Source organism: Anabas testudineus, chromosome 6 (genome assembly GCF_900324465.2).
Source record: "Anabas testudineus chromosome 6, fAnaTes1.2, whole genome shotgun sequence".
Lineage (NCBI taxonomy): Eukaryota > Metazoa > Chordata > Actinopteri > Anabantiformes > Anabantidae > Anabas > Anabas testudineus.
The window spans coordinates 3,004,737-3,020,550 of NC_046615.1; the positions used below are offsets into that span (position 1 = coordinate 3,004,737).

Below are 15,814 nucleotides of genomic sequence, written 5' to 3' on the forward strand. Positions count from 1 at the left end.
CTGGTCAATGTTGCAAGAAATAATCAACCCAGTCAGTTATTTTAAAGTAATTAGTTGGAGCCTGTCTATCTGGAAGACAACACCCCACAAAACTTAATTATGTTCCAAAAACTGACAACATGATGCATGTGGTGAAATCCCAGTTTCCCTACGTTATTAATACTGTGGTAATTATGTACAAAATGTAGATGTAGTGAGTTGTCAGCATGTGGTTGTTTACAGGTATGCCTGCAGATAGTGAGAAAGAATCAATCAACTTTCGCTCCTTGAGAACACTGAACCATCATTTTTGGTCAGATTGAACTCAGTAGTTCTCACAACACCTCCCTGCCATTAATATTTTTTGTGAACTGGCAAACAGAACTCCTGTTGTTCAAGCAGGCAGTGTAAAACCATATTTCACAGCGTGAACTGGATGTCTGAAAATTAATTGGGGAAACTGCAGGTGTGCTTGATTTAATGACTTGATTTTTTTATGTTTGTATAAAATATCAAATATCCCCATCTCTGATTTTAAATGAGCCCATGTTTCTTCTAGGTCGGCAGCAAACTGTGGCTCATTAAAGGAAAACAGAGAGACTAGGGAATCCAGGCTGACGGTAATAATGAATAGAGAGGGGAAGACTGCAACTGTAGCCTGCGGGCAGGATTACAACACCGAGAAATCACAATGAGGAAATAAAGATGTTCGCTGTGCCACTGTGGGCAGTTTGTGTATATGTGTGTTGTATGTATGTCTACCTAAGTGCGTTTGAGCAGCTTATGAAGAAAGACAAACCTGATGCTTGAAAGAAGGCAGAATTGTATGATTTATTATAAAGTTGTTTGATTTTTGGCCATGCCCATGATAGAGTTAGGAATGGCAATGCACATCAGTTAGTTGTTTGTGTTTTTGGTTTAGATCATTCTCAACAGATTTTGTATTTGTTTGGTGGCCACTGGTTCTATTGAATTTTTGGATTTGGTTTGGACAGCCGGTGCTACTATGAGGTTTCGGTGTCTTGTTCAAGGACACCTCATCATGTAGCCAAGAGAAACCAGGAGTTAAACCACTGACCCTGGGATTTATAGACAGCTGATCTACTAACTGAACTACAAAACATCCCAAACTTGTGTTGGTCACAGAGTTTATTTTCCACAATTATCCAAAAGCCAAATTTTGTCCAAGGAACCAGGACGATGCTAACTGGCAACATCAACCCTACAGCACTGTATTCAACTACAATGTTGACCATGGAATCTTTTATACTACATGCAAAATATTAGCTTCTTAGCAATGTCATTGCAATTTGCCTGATTTTAACTAAATGCTGTCGGTTTAATGCATGTAAATATAAATTAGTGCTCACAGTGTTCTAGACAATAACGTTTTCTGGATAGACCAACAATGCTTGGCTTGTCAAGCTTCCTGTCTTCAATAAAAATATTCATCTTTCACCATAGGCATTAATGTGCTGTTATACCAGCCTCAACCTGTCTTAAAAACATTTTTAAACCTTGCTGCAGGGATTTGTTCTCATTCAACCACAAAAGACTTACTGAAAAATGCACTGATGCTGGAAAATAACAGTTAGTTTGCAGTTTCCCCATTCCAGTTTATCTCAAAGGTGAAGAAAGGGATTGAGATCAGAGATTTGTGTAGGCCAGTTGAGGTCTTTTACAAAATGAATATAACATTTTGCTGAGGTCTTGTTGTACTGAAACAAAACAGGACCTTCCCTAAACTACTGTCACGAAGTTGGAAGCATAATGAATGTAATCAGAATATCACTGGAGGCTGTGTTGGACTTTGAAAAAGTTGGAAAACGCCATAAAAAAACTTGTGATCCGACATTTCAAATAATGCATAATAGCATTTTTTACTGGCTGGTTACATTTAGTGTCACACCGGTGTGTCACTGAGACCTGATGTAAAGTATTTGTCCTCACTTCAGACCTAGATAACATCATAAAACCATCAGGATTCTTAAATTCTCTTAGACTCTCTCTTGGAGAGAAAACTCTCAGACACAGGTTGTCCACAGGTTTTTCACAATAGATTGGATCTCAGCCAATTAGTGGTTAGTTTAGCCTAAGGCTGATCATAGTACAGAGGTAAGATGTTGCAGAGTGGTAGTCTTACACAGCCTTTTAGCTTTGCCTCTGTGTTGCTACACCACAGTGTACTCAGTACTGACACTTAAGCATCTCCTCCTGCACATTATTTCTGACATTTGGATTTATGTAAATTCAGCATGTTTGTCTATTCAGAATGGGCTTATGTGCATTTCATTGTGTGACACCCTTAGCTGTGAAATATGTTTCATGTGTATTTTGTCTGCAGCACATGGATTATACTATGCTGTGTAAAATATTCATTTACACACCAAGTGTAAATGAATATTTTGTAAAACAAGGTAACTCTACACTCTACTCTAATCTCCTAATCTAAATGTATTTTTCTGATATAAATGTGGCTAAATGTGGTAGCACACTAGATACAAGCATTTGACAAAAGCACAGGAAAATACACTCAGCTCTGTTTTCCTCTGTCCAGGCGAGATGAGGGAATTTCTGTGGAACTTTGTCAATACGATCAATGCTGCAGGAGTCTTTACCAGGCTTGGATTTAACAGCCAAGAGTGTGTGTCTGTGTTTCCCTCTCTCCCCAGTGGAATTGAAAGAGCACCTGCAGAGCTTCGTGGAAGAGACCAACTCACAGCACGGCCCAGGATTCATCAAGGTGGTCCACCATGACAAGCAGGAAGGACTGATCAGGTCTAGAGTCAGTGGCTGGAGGGCTGCTTCCGCTCCTGTGGTGGCTCTGTTCGATGCACATGTGGAGTTCAACATTGGATGGTGAGCAGACACTTTACTTGGTGCCAGTCACCTACAGCAATGTAGTGTTAGTGAATGTTTTTTGACTTGTCACTAGGGTAAGTCTAGTGATTCTCTATGGCAGTGGTCCCCAAACTCAGTCCTCAGACCCCCCTGGCCGTTTTGTTTCCCAGTGGGTTTGGGAACCACTGCTCTATGTCTACAGGAGGTGAATACTCAATACTCAAAGATGATGTTCCATTAAAATACTAAACCCAATACTTAACTTATTAGAAGTATTTTGTTTTTGATGTTTTAATCCAACGCCTGACATGTTCTAACTGTACCACAAACCATTGGGGATCCACACTGTTGCACATTGTGGGATGTTTTTTCATTACCACGAACACTGCAGTTTATTCAGACTCAATCCTGTATTCTGTACAGTATAACATCCTACTAATCTGCAGCTGAATATTTTCTACAGGGTATGAATTATTCACTCATGTGTAATGTTGGCTAAAAACTACAGCACCCAGCAGTTAAAGGAAGTGAGTTAGCCCCAAGGATTATTTGTGGATTTCCATCGTCTGTCGTGGATTTGTATTTGCATTAGTTTGGCTCTAGCAATTAAGGCACCTTTATAGCCAACTTTTTAGAAGGGTTTCATTAACTCACTGACAATTTGGAATGCGTATGGGCTCTGACCAATCAAGACATATCTTCTGTAGCTGTATCCTGCTCATGCATAGGACTTGTTGTAAATACCATGAGAATCAAAATAAGAAGAACATTAACAATTCAATAAAATGCTGAATACATTTGTTCAGCAGCCAGTTTCTTTAGGTTTGTGATGAAATCCAAAAAGAGACATACTTTCACTGTGAGGCATTTGATTTTCCACAACACATCATTTTGTCTAGAAGAGTGGCAGTGGAGATCCTATGTTTATTAGTTGAATCCTGAACAGATTATTCTCGTTTCCCTTTTTGAGCAGTTTTAAGTCGTGCCTGCTTCTTGACACTATGTGAACCCATATATCTAATTTTATAGATGTTTTAGGTTTTAGATTTCATGATATACATTTAGAGACATTTTCTAATATCTCACTACCACTTTTCCAAACTATGTAAAATGTTATAAATCAGCCACTGTTTGGATTTAGAAATACTGCATGTATCATGTATATGTATGTATATATGATCATGTTGATTATGCTCATTCACTGATTATTATTATTATATTATACTACATCACTCTGCTTGTCTATGTGCTTATCCTTAGGATGGACAAGCTTCTGTCTTTTGAGTGAAATGTACAGAGATGCAGTGTTTTTTGAAACCCCCCTTGTATTCTAGCAATACATGGGATGACAGTATTCCATTTGTTCCTGCTTTTCTATTTCTGTCTTTGTAGAATTGCTCTTATTGGATCTTTTTTGTGGTTTCGATGCAGGTTCAGTTTGGATAGCCACAGGTTTGACTGTTTTATTGATGTGTTTGTGCTCCTTCTTCTATCCCTCTGCCCTTGTAGGCATGTTCTCAGCCCAGTGATGTAGGGTTCTGATAACTCACAGTCTGTGTCCCAGAGAATGGCGAGAGTCAAAGAGTAAATATTGATCTGTATTTGTGGGTTTCAGTGTTGAGGCTCCTGTCTTCTTCAATGTGTACCTCACAGTCCAGGAAGGCTATAAAATGTCCCTTAACATCCTCTTCTGTGAACTTGATACTGCCGTTTGCTTCACTGATGTGTTCCGTCAAGGCTTCCACCTCACGTGTTTTGGCCCTTGTTGACATCCACATACTGGGCTTAAACAGCAATGGCATAGGTTACATTCATTTTTGATTAATTTCATCAATTTGTTGTTCTCCTCTACTAAGTGAGTAATTACTTCAAATCAAATTACAGTGGCCAGTCTAATCTATTGTATAGTGTAAGATGCAGCAGAAACAGCATGCTGTGACTCATGTAGCTTAATCAGTCTTTCAGAATGGACTAATTCTTAGAGCTTCAGGGGCATTTTTGCTCTTCACATGAGATAAGGCTAATGCCTATGTGTCAATTACAGCTACTTACTGTACATTTACACTTAGTCATTTGGCTTATTCAGAGCAACTTACAAGTGAGGTAAGGCAAAAAACTTTAAAGTAAAGTGCTAAAGGACTAAACGAATTGTCTCAGTTTCAAACCCCTCCACATGATCGAAAATGCAGCAGCACATTTCATTTTTGATCAGCCAAAAAGACAAAGGTTACACCACTTTTTTAGATCTCTTCCTGTATCTGCCCTCATCAGGTTCAAAAGTCCTGACCATGCCTACAAAGTGGTCAACTCAACAGCACTGGTCTACATGAACTCCTTCATCCAGGTCTACAATCCCTCTTGCACACTGCGGTCTACAAGTGAACAATACTTTGTTGTCCCCTCACCTAACCTCAAAGATCTCAGTTCAACTTTTCAGCTCTATGGTTTCACGGTGGTGGAACGACCTACCCACCTCTGCACGCTCAGCTGCCTCACTCTCAATTTTAGGAATCTTGCTGAAAACAGAACTCGCTTCAATTCCAAATCTTTCTCTACACTGTGTTCCGATCCTGCACCTTGGATGGAATACCTTTCCCTCTGGTTCTCAAAGGACAAATAGTGTAGACAAATAACCGTTTTCACATACTGTATTGGACAATGTGTGGAGAATTTGATTCAGACATTTTGCAGAATTGTGTGTTCAAGCATGCAGCATCACAGCAGGAGAAAGTATGGGTGACAAACAATTTGGGAAATAGTCTGTTTGATTTTGGGGTGGGGGGTGATTGCTGTGTATAGAATGCAGAGGGCAGGAAGTGACACAAGACATATACCAAGGAAATCAATTGCTATATTACAGTCCCTATTCATAAAATGAAACGAAGCAAAAATGCTATAGAGCATTCGAGGATGTAACAAATGACAAAGGATGCCAAAGAAAAAGTTATCTTTTTCAAAAGTTATCATTCTCACCACACTAGTCCTTTTACACCGTCCATCTTCATTTTAACCAGTCTGACCAAAGTAACACCTGTAGTTCAGTACAGTAGACATGTCACTTTGATCACCACTGTAAAAACATAGATCCTAAAAGAACGAAGCTTACATTAAAAGTGCATGTTTCATTCACTGGCATTTAACTGAGGGTGTAACTTTTCTTTAGCTGTTTCCAAATGTGAACTTTGGACAATAGCCCAAGAATTATAGTATACATTGTCAACTTGTTCTTTCACACAATTAGTCCTGGTCAGATGGATTCTCACTTGGGAAAATAGTCTGTTTGGTTTCAGTGACAGGTAGAGCATGCAGGAGGCACAGCAAGATACCAAACGGACACTAAGATGGTTAGAAAGGATGCATTATGTGTATGTCCCTAGTTTTCTTAAGCAGAAGAGTGTTATAGAACACCAGAAAACATGGTAGATATTTTCCCAGACTTTCTGGTGTTGTGCTGAGTGGCTCGACTTAAAGAACACTCAATAGCTCAGTGCATATTCTCTGAACAATTGCCTGCTGTATTTGCACAAGGGCTCAATTGGACATTACTTGGACTTCGTTCTGAGGAGCTGATAGGTTAATGTCTGTTTCATGTCCAGGCAGACTGACTTGGACTTTTGTGTTCTCACATACAGTTCCTTCTAGAGAAGTTCAGGATTCCAGTCATTGTCTGAAAACAGCTCTCAGTCTTGACCTTTTAACAGAGTTCATGTTAATACCAACCGTGCATTATCTCAAGGAAATACTTTCTAATGAATCCATTAAGTACTAGTTATGGGAGCAGTGGTTAATTACTTACCTCATTAGCATGGCCGTTCTATTTAATTTATCAAGGCAGCTTATCCTTTGCAACACTTTAGTTTTTCTGAAAGAAATCAAGTGCTGTTCCGTTCTGTTCCATTAAACATGTGTCACTCCTACTGCCACGGGCACTCAATCACCTCAGGGTCCCCTCTTTAAAACACTTAGATACAACAGCAGTGCTGTGTACATGTTCATCATTTTGACAGGCTGAAAAACATCACACACACGAGAATACACACATAATGTACGCAATCATGTTTCACTATACTTGTGAGAACACTTATTGGCATAATGCATTCACTAGCCCTTTCCCCTAACCCTAACCATCACAACTGAAAGTCTAACCATAACCCCTATCCTAAGTCTAACCTTAACCCTAAAACCTATTCTGAATCTCTGAAACAGTCGAAAGTTCTGAGCACTGACTAAAATGTCCTGGCAACAATAGTATTTAACCAAAATGTGTCCACACGAGCACAGATACACTTCATTATAATGTCTGGGCTGCATCCAAAATAACATTTGTTGCTGTTCTGTGAAGGGTTTTAAAGAGACACCACAAGGTTCTTAACCTATCTACTTCTCCACCCACTCCAACCCGTCCTCTACAAAAACACACACACGCACACATACACATTGCTCTTGTTGTAGTTATGAGTAAACTTACTAACGTAATTCATTCCCTAGCCCCTTCCTTTAACCTCTACCATCACAACTAAATGCCTAATCCCAGCTCTTATCCAAAACTGTGGCCAAATGTTCACACAGCCTTAATTTTGAAACAAAAAATTGTACAACCATAGAAACCCATTTCTCTCATTCTGTCCACACACACTCAATCAGAGAGAGAACTCATACTAACCTCCCACATACTGCCACTGAGTGCGTATTGGTCTATGACTAATGAAATCATTCTTGGCAGAGATACAAAAGAGCTCAGCAACACTTTCTCTCGCTCTCTCTCTCTCTCTCTTTCTCTTTCTCACGTACGTTTCCACAATTGCATTTGTGTTCAAATTCTTTGTCTTGTGTTATATTACCATCATACATAATCAACGTGTTGTACATATGGCTCTCAGTCTTCTTCTTAATCTTCCTTCATCTTTGCTTTTCCTGTGTTCTGAAACACGCCCACCCACACATATATTTTTTTGTGAAAATTGAGAAATTGCTGTATAATTACCAACAAAGCACTGACTGCTCGAGATTTGCATAATTGTCGCTGCCATACATTGCAATTATCTGCAATGTTGGCTATTTTGATTCAAACACAAGTAATTATAGGCTGTTTTGTGTTAGAGGCATAGTCTGACTATAATCATAATACCCTTTAGTCATCACTGCCCTCTGCATTTGTGCTCTAGTCATTTCCACATACCTAGAATACATCAAAAGTAAGGTAATTACATGATGAGATATACATGTGAGTAGCTGAAGATCTGCTGAAATAGGAACCAAATGTACAGACTATATAGCAAATACAACATCAACAAACCCAGAGGAGAATACGCCAAAGCATTCAGTATAAGATGTATTTTTATATTAGAAAACCATTGATGGAATGATTGTGAGTAATGCTCTACTCCTAGTGACAAAGTCACATTATTACTGCAATTCCCCTCATGATTATCCCAAAGGTGCTGTTCTGGACATGACTTGAAGTTCCTGAAGATGTTATCTGTGTTATCTGATGTCATGTGAAATTCTTCGGTGCTAAGTGACTGGTTGGGAGTGCCATGCATTTAAATTCGGTGAAGTCATTAACACCTCTTGATGTACTCAGAGACCATCTGTGGGGTGTTGTTCCACTAAGTTACCACGTGTTGCTACAGTCTACATAAGTCAAAGTGTTAACAGCAGTGAAAGTGCCTAGGGAGGGATGTCAGGAGTGTATTGTAAGTAGCTAATAAGTGGCCAGAGATGGACCAATGGTTTGAAAGGTGAATCAAGGAAGTCACCTATAACAGGTGATCAGTTATAACATAACCCAACCAATTGTGTATTATTATGATTATCCTTCAGCTTCTCATCTTCCACACGTTGGTGACTATATTAGGTTATCATCATGTTGTAGTTGACTCGCACCAACTGTATTTCGAGTCCAAATCATTTCTAAATTGTGCAAAAGCATTTTATTTGTCACTTATTGTTTTAGTAAGCATTTTCACGTTTTTCACTGATACCAGACAGGTTTGAAAATTGGACACCAAATATATCAAAAATGAAATGAATATTATTCTAATATATTACAATTATACAACAATTTTAAACTGATATCAATTTAAGCTTGTAAAATTCTAGCATTCTTCTAGCATCTAGCTTGTTGTGCTGTAAAAGGTTGCCCTAAAAACTTAATTAATGCAGTTATACAAGAAAGAAAAAATAAAACTTCTTTCCAACAAAAAAAGCTTTTCAGACCTTTCTGTGGTTCTATCTTTGTATCTATGTTTTTTAGATCATAGTTCACCTTTACTAATTGCTAAAATAAAATTGGCAGAAGTAACAACACATTGTCAGAATCATGTAGCATCATGTTATTTGACGCCAACAGCTCACAGAAAGAAGAATTGGCCAAAATGCTCAGATCCAGGAAGAGCTGGCGGGAATCAGTGCTTTGAAGATTGGAAGATCCTGCCAGTATGAATTTCCTTTTGCTGGTAAAAATCACACTTTGGTTAAATGCTCATAGATGTAACAATATATAGTGACATTAAAAAAGGCACACGCACTAGACATGAGCCACTGTACTATAACACCGCAAAAATGAAGGAGCACATAGTGTGTCATTGAAGATGCACACACCTATTGAAATGGTCATCATTTGACCAGTGATATTATGGTAATTATCGTTCATTTAATCACCAATTGTTGGCTTAAACATCTACAACTACAGCTAAGAACTACTTAAATGATTGTCCACTTTTCATAAAATTACAAAGTTTGAAATTAGTGGTAACAGTACATTGACTTTGACTGAGACTTACATCTAAACAAATCTGCAGATTTTAGTATTCAGTTGAGAGAAATCAATTTCTTCTAGGTTGACCTTGCGAACAGTGTAATCTTAGCTTTAGCTTCCTTTGATTGGTCACTCATTGGGTGGCTACCTGTAATTATCCCTTCAGTAACTGGATTTCATGGTATACCTTTACGTGTGTGTGTATACAACTGTGTAAATACAGGCTTAACTAACAATCAGTGTGCAGGATTAAAGAGTCCCCCTTCATCTTTAATGTTGATTTTGTTTATGACGTACAGTACCTCTGTGGGGCTAAACTGGTAAAACATGCATGATTGCAAGGCACAATCCTTTGTGTTTCCTATTACAGGCTTTGGCAGTTTGTCCAACAAACTCTGTAGTATCACGTAAACCAGATTAATGTTTCATTCTCCAGAGCGCAGTCATGTAAAATCTCTTATTTTTTCCATTAGAGACAGAGACTGAACTAAAACTGATGGGTTTTTGCTTTTTTGTGTTGTTGTTTGTTTGTTTTTTAGTTTTTTGGTTCTTTTTTAATCCAACTGCCACAAAATATCAAATCTAAGGATGTGAATAACCTCAGCATTTTTATTGGTGTGCACTTTTTTTTTTATCTAATCCTAAATCTTTGTCTAACTTGAAATAGAACAAATCTGGCTACAAATGCTCTATATTCTTTGTATAAACTGGGACCCTAATTGTGAATTATAAAATAATTTTTGGTGAAAAATGAGTTACAGTTCACACAGCAGTGGGCTAAGATTTAAATATGCAAAAACAGCATCCAATTCAGTTTAATACTTTATCGTCATTGTCATAATAACACAAGTTTTAAATAAAGAAACATTAGAACATCATACAACTGCATAGAAATGACGTAAAAAAAACGTGTTAAAAAGGTGCATGGGTTTGTGTTTAGATGTTATGTGTGACTGAAGGTCTATCAGCCTGCTCAACCTTTGATGGAAGTGCTCTTTTCTCCTGTCAGTAGTCCCATGATCACTACCCAGCTCTCAAGCTCTGTGTGAATCCTAAGAGGCTGCTGACGTGCGAGGCCATATTCATAGCCACAGCCCTGCATTCACTGCCCACTGAATCCCACATTAGGTGATCAAGGGCTGTGCTTACTTTGTAGTCCAGGCTCTAGTTGTCCCTGTTTGGAATCTAGAATTTCAGGTGATCTCTGTTAGTCCTTTCCTTTCTGAATTCTCCTACATCAACCACATTTCGTACTTTTCATCAAATAATTTCTAAACCCTGGGAGTGGCTTACCAGGTTTTTTGGGATGCAATTGTATGTCTCCTGTGCCAGTCAGCGACCTATTACAAATGTCTTATTTTACTGATTCTGCCCTAACTTCCCTGAGGAGGCCTGGTCGGTGTTCCTTCAGGCCCACACTCTTCACAGGTGGATTGACCTTTCTATGTCAGTTGTGTTGACTCCAGATTCTTCCTGGCCACAAGTCAAGGTGTCCTTGGACAAGACACAGAAAACTTTGTGGAAGCGTTAATATCTATGTGCCGAATACAACAATTTCCCCAAGGGGATTCACATCATCAACATTATCATCATTATTAATCCAGTCAAAACTACAAACTACTCTCCAGTTTCCACACTAGACAAAGATCTTGCTTACTTTCTTAATTTTTTCCTAGTCTTATATCCAGGTTTTCTTTTCTTGTCTTCTAACTTGCAGGATCAACAACCTTAAGTGCCAGCTTAAGCAAAAATTATGCAAGAGTAATTTGTTTAGAAGAGGCCAGTTTATTGGCAAGTTGAGAAAATAAGTGCCATTCAAATATAACTTGAACCTTTTTGGGGTTCTGTTTGTTCTAGAGCATTGGCTTCAACCTACAGATTCATTTGCATTCATCTTTTGAACTCATTCTCTTTATGGTCTGCCCACAGGGCAGAACCTATCCTGCAGCGAATAAAGGAGGACCGGACTCGGGTGGTGTCTCCCTCTTTTGACAACATCAAATACGACACCTTTGAGATTGAAGAATACCCACTGTCTGCTCAGGGCTTTGACTGGGAGCTGTGGTGTCGATACCTCAACCCACCAAAATCCTGGTGGACACAACGCAACAACACAGCGCCTATCAGGTAAACCTTTCCAGACAAAAGAAAAAAGAAAGACGTCACGTATTGTTATCATGCGGCTGCATAGCACAGTGGTAACATCGCGTCCTTCATGTGGGAGACTGTGGTTTGGATCCTGGCTATGGTCTACCTCCAGTAGGGCTCCTTAGCCAAGACCTCCTTATGGTTACCCTGCCTTTGCCTTGTACCTTGTAAGTCGCTTTGGATAAAAGCTACGTTAGTTATATGAATTACTAATCTTATTATCTTATTATAATCTTATTATTTTTACATTACAATTTCTTGTAATCCCCATGAAGAGTCAGTATTGTAACCCATATAAATATACCTGGGGCATGTGACACAGCTGCATAGCACAGTAAGTGTTACACAAAAAAAACAAGAGCTTCATCAACTCAACAAAAGAGGAAAGATTTGCCACTGTTAAAATGTATTTAATGCAGCCTCCAGTGTCTACACTTGTTGTGCATACTTACTTAGTTTGTAAGGATCTTCAATACTATTAGCTAAGACATTACATGGATGACAGATAAAGACTGCTCAGACATGCTGCAGAGGTTGCTACAGGAAGACAGCACAGCACCAAGAGCAAAATTGCCAACTCACCAATATCTGCAAGAGGATAATATGTCTACTCTTGTGGTTCATAGCAAAGTAAATCAATGACGCAGTGTTTATAGATCTGGACAAAGACAAGAGGACATATCCTGTTCAATATATTTTAATGAAGGATGACAAATGGCCCCAATTATTTATTTTTCTATCTTAAGTACTTTTTCTCAACTGTAATTTGTAACAGGAGTTTCTCAGTAGTGTACCTCTTTGTGTTGTGAGTGTTTCATGTTTTTTGTTTTTATTGAACTTCTATCATCTGGAGGAAAAATAAAACAGACCACAATTTGGAGATACAGCACATGTTTTGAATTGTAGGTAGGGGTGTGAATACTTTCCAAAATGACTGCATACTGTTCTACTGATGTACCAACACACTTCCCATTCCATCAAATACTTTGTATGTGGCATCTTGTTGTGGCGTTAAAGGTACCATTTGGCGTCGCTATTTAACGCCCTAGGAGTGGGATTTTGACACCATGGAAACGATAGTGGATGCCTGTCACACATTTTTTCACACAACAATAATGAATTATCATTAATGACGAATAATTATATTACTATATTACCTACTGTATTCTATTAATGGCCCAGTTTGATTTTGTTTAGGCACAAAGACAGCAAGCTTAGGGTATTACAACAATTTCATGGTTAAGGTCCTAGACCAACATGTCACAACATGCAATGTCTTACAGAAGCCTCAAACATCTGCCTGCTACGGTAAAGACATGCATTGATGACCCATCTGCACAGGAAGGAGAACCTTTTCTCTTCCCTACATTGACTTTTAGCTGATAGGTTGTGGACAATGTGGATTTGAACATCATACTAAAAAAAAACCACACAAGCTCAAATGCATGTGACATGAAATGACATGAAATACGGTATCCTTGTCAGGTTCAAGATGTGTCCCTCTGCAGACTTTTGACGTAATATACTATTTTATTGCTTTTGGAATCAATTATTTATGATGATGGGTTATTGTTGTAGTTCTTCTTGTACATGTCAAATCAACACTAGGTGAGTCAGTACAATATGTCCAAGGATTTGACAAAGTGTCAGTAGCTGATCATTTGGAAATTAGAATGAGTTGTATATACTAGTAAACTGTTTTCATGTGTGACAGGGTTGGCCTACCTATCAGGTAAAGTCAGCTCCTGCCCCACAGATCCAAATTTACTGGAAGTAAATTGCTTTTGTTACAGCAATTTGATTAATTGGAAGTTAGGGAATTTGCAAGATGTATAATAATAACCAAGGCATTATTGATTTATTATATGTAGGACAGAAGTAATGTTCTCAGCAAATGCTGAGGCTGCCATAAAGTCTGCTGTGTACACCAGGGAGATTAGAGGTGACAGGCTACATACGCCGAGCACAGAGGGCAGTGGGTGAGTTTGGAAGCACTGAAAGTGGCCTGACAGCAAGATTTTTGCCCTAGGACGCCATAACACGTTCATTTATTTCATCAAGGAGTTGTCCTCACTATAGATAATATATCTCAAAAGTCCCAAGTGGTGTTTCATGCACTGTGCACATGAAAATATTAGTTTTAAGTGTCATTTGGTTAGTGTTTTGAGGAAGAAAGGCTTTACACATATTTCCTTTTATAGTCTCAAGCTCTCTTTGCAAGGCATTAAGGGTTCAGTGTCCACCTGTTTAACAAAATATTGTCTTAAAAGAGGATGTTCACAAATGAATAAAGGGTCTAGACAAAAAACTCATCACAGATATCAATAGTTCATAAAGCTGAATGTGATCGTCACCCCCATGGAGGACCGGAAAAGTCACAGGAGCATTTTTAACAATTATCTCAGTCCGATCATTTAATTCTTTTCTTTTTTTTTTCTTTTTTAACTGTGAGTAACAGCTGGTTTGAGATAAAACCTTAAGTTAAAGCCATCCTTCTGGCATCCGGTAATACAATACAATACAAGGATGCTTGAAGTGAACATGTTTTCCTTTTTTTTGCCTCCAGCTAAGACAGTGACATAATCATGACGTAGGTCTTAAATGAGACAATAGTGGTAGAGCCACACAAGTCAAACAACTTACAATTCAAAATTAAACTTTGCTTGTTTTTTTTTAGACAATCCACAAGTGAGCTGAGTCAGGGTAATTTTAGAATTGTTGATTATGCAATTAACAAGCAGCAAGTAAAAAGCCACGATGCAAGAAACACTATCATCTGTGGTTGAGTACTTACATTAAAAAAAAAGCCTACTTAACTCATGTATACTGCACTGAAAACAGATTTTGTTAAGATTATTGTTAGTATAAATGACATTTTCCTTTTGTTTTCATTGTTAACGAATTTTCATTGTTATCTTGAGGCTTTTAGGGAAGAGAATATGCTCAGCTTGTGGCGGGGAGAGCCTTCTCTCCATTTGCATTTTTGGGTTTCAGCATTTCTGGCTGTTTGCCAGTCTGTATATCCACAGGGAGGAGAAATTCACCCAAACAAGCTGTAACTGCAGCAGTGCCGTATTTCATATTGATAAGAGGAGATTTGTGGGACTGACAGCGTGAATACTAATAAGATTTATTTTTTATTCCTGTTAATTCAGTTTAAACGTGATGAAAGATCTGTTTGCTTTTTACCCAAAATTTCCTCGAAATGTTCTGAATTTGTTGTTGGGGCGAAGGCATCATTGTGACAACAGGGTCATTTGTAAGTGAAATGTACTACATAGTTTTTATCATGAAAGGCTAATGACTATATTTAGACTGTCCAGTGTGCAGCATATGTGAAAAATAGATCTTCAAGGCCTTGCAGATGTGGGGTTAATTGTGGATTATGTGTTTCCTGAGGAATATTTTTCATTTTAATCCCATAATTGCTATGTATATTTCTCGCCTTTTCTTTTGCCTGACTTCCTCTCTTTCCTCTGTTCACAATTTGTAGGAGCCCCGCTCTGATTGGCTGCTTTGTGGTTGACAGGAAGTACTTTGAAGAGATTGGCCTGTTAGATGAAGGCATGGAAATTTACGGAGGAGAAAACGTGGAGCTTGGCATCAGGGTGAGTCAGCTCAAGAGCCTGCTTATTAGTCGCGCGGCCATGCCAACCATATGTCATAACTATATATTTATGCACTGCAGCATATAGTGCACACCATAAACTAAAAATATATGTATCACAGTGTAATGGGTGTCCTGCATTGTATAGACATTAGCTGTTGTTGGTATCCACACTGAAATATCCTAAACAGCAGACATGTCCAGCATGCAGAAGAAGAATGACCTTTTCTCTGACAGAATGGGGGCTTTACTGGTCATTCACATTATTCATTCAGTGTGACTCATGCCAACTGAGCTGATTACTAATCATCCAGCCACTACCAGATAACACCGCAAGTTAATGTAATAAATGTATTTTTCTTTTATTAAATTTAATGACATTGTCTGGAATGTATTTAGTTATAAAAAAATTGTCAAACTTTTCCATTTTACACAGTTTTATTGCAGTTTCTCACCATGTTTAACAATAACATGAGTTT

The 15,814-nt window shown here is 38.3% G+C and overlaps 1 protein-coding gene across 2 annotated transcripts in view; it reads left to right on the plus strand.

Annotated features, from left to right (window-relative positions):
• The window catches only part of galnt18a (UDP-N-acetyl-alpha-D-galactosamine:polypeptide N-acetylgalactosaminyltransferase 18a), a 120,205-nt gene that overhangs the window by 71,420 nt on the left and 32,971 nt on the right, over positions 1-15,814 (plus strand). For both annotated transcript variants that reach the window (XM_026364566.1, XM_026364567.1), the window contains exons 4-6: positions 2,652-2,838; positions 11,510-11,707; positions 15,222-15,336. In XM_026364566.1, the coding sequence (XP_026220351.1) occupies positions 2,652-2,838; positions 11,510-11,707; positions 15,222-15,336 (500 nt within the window). The remainder of the gene's footprint in view (positions 1-2,651; positions 2,839-11,509; positions 11,708-15,221; positions 15,337-15,814) is intronic.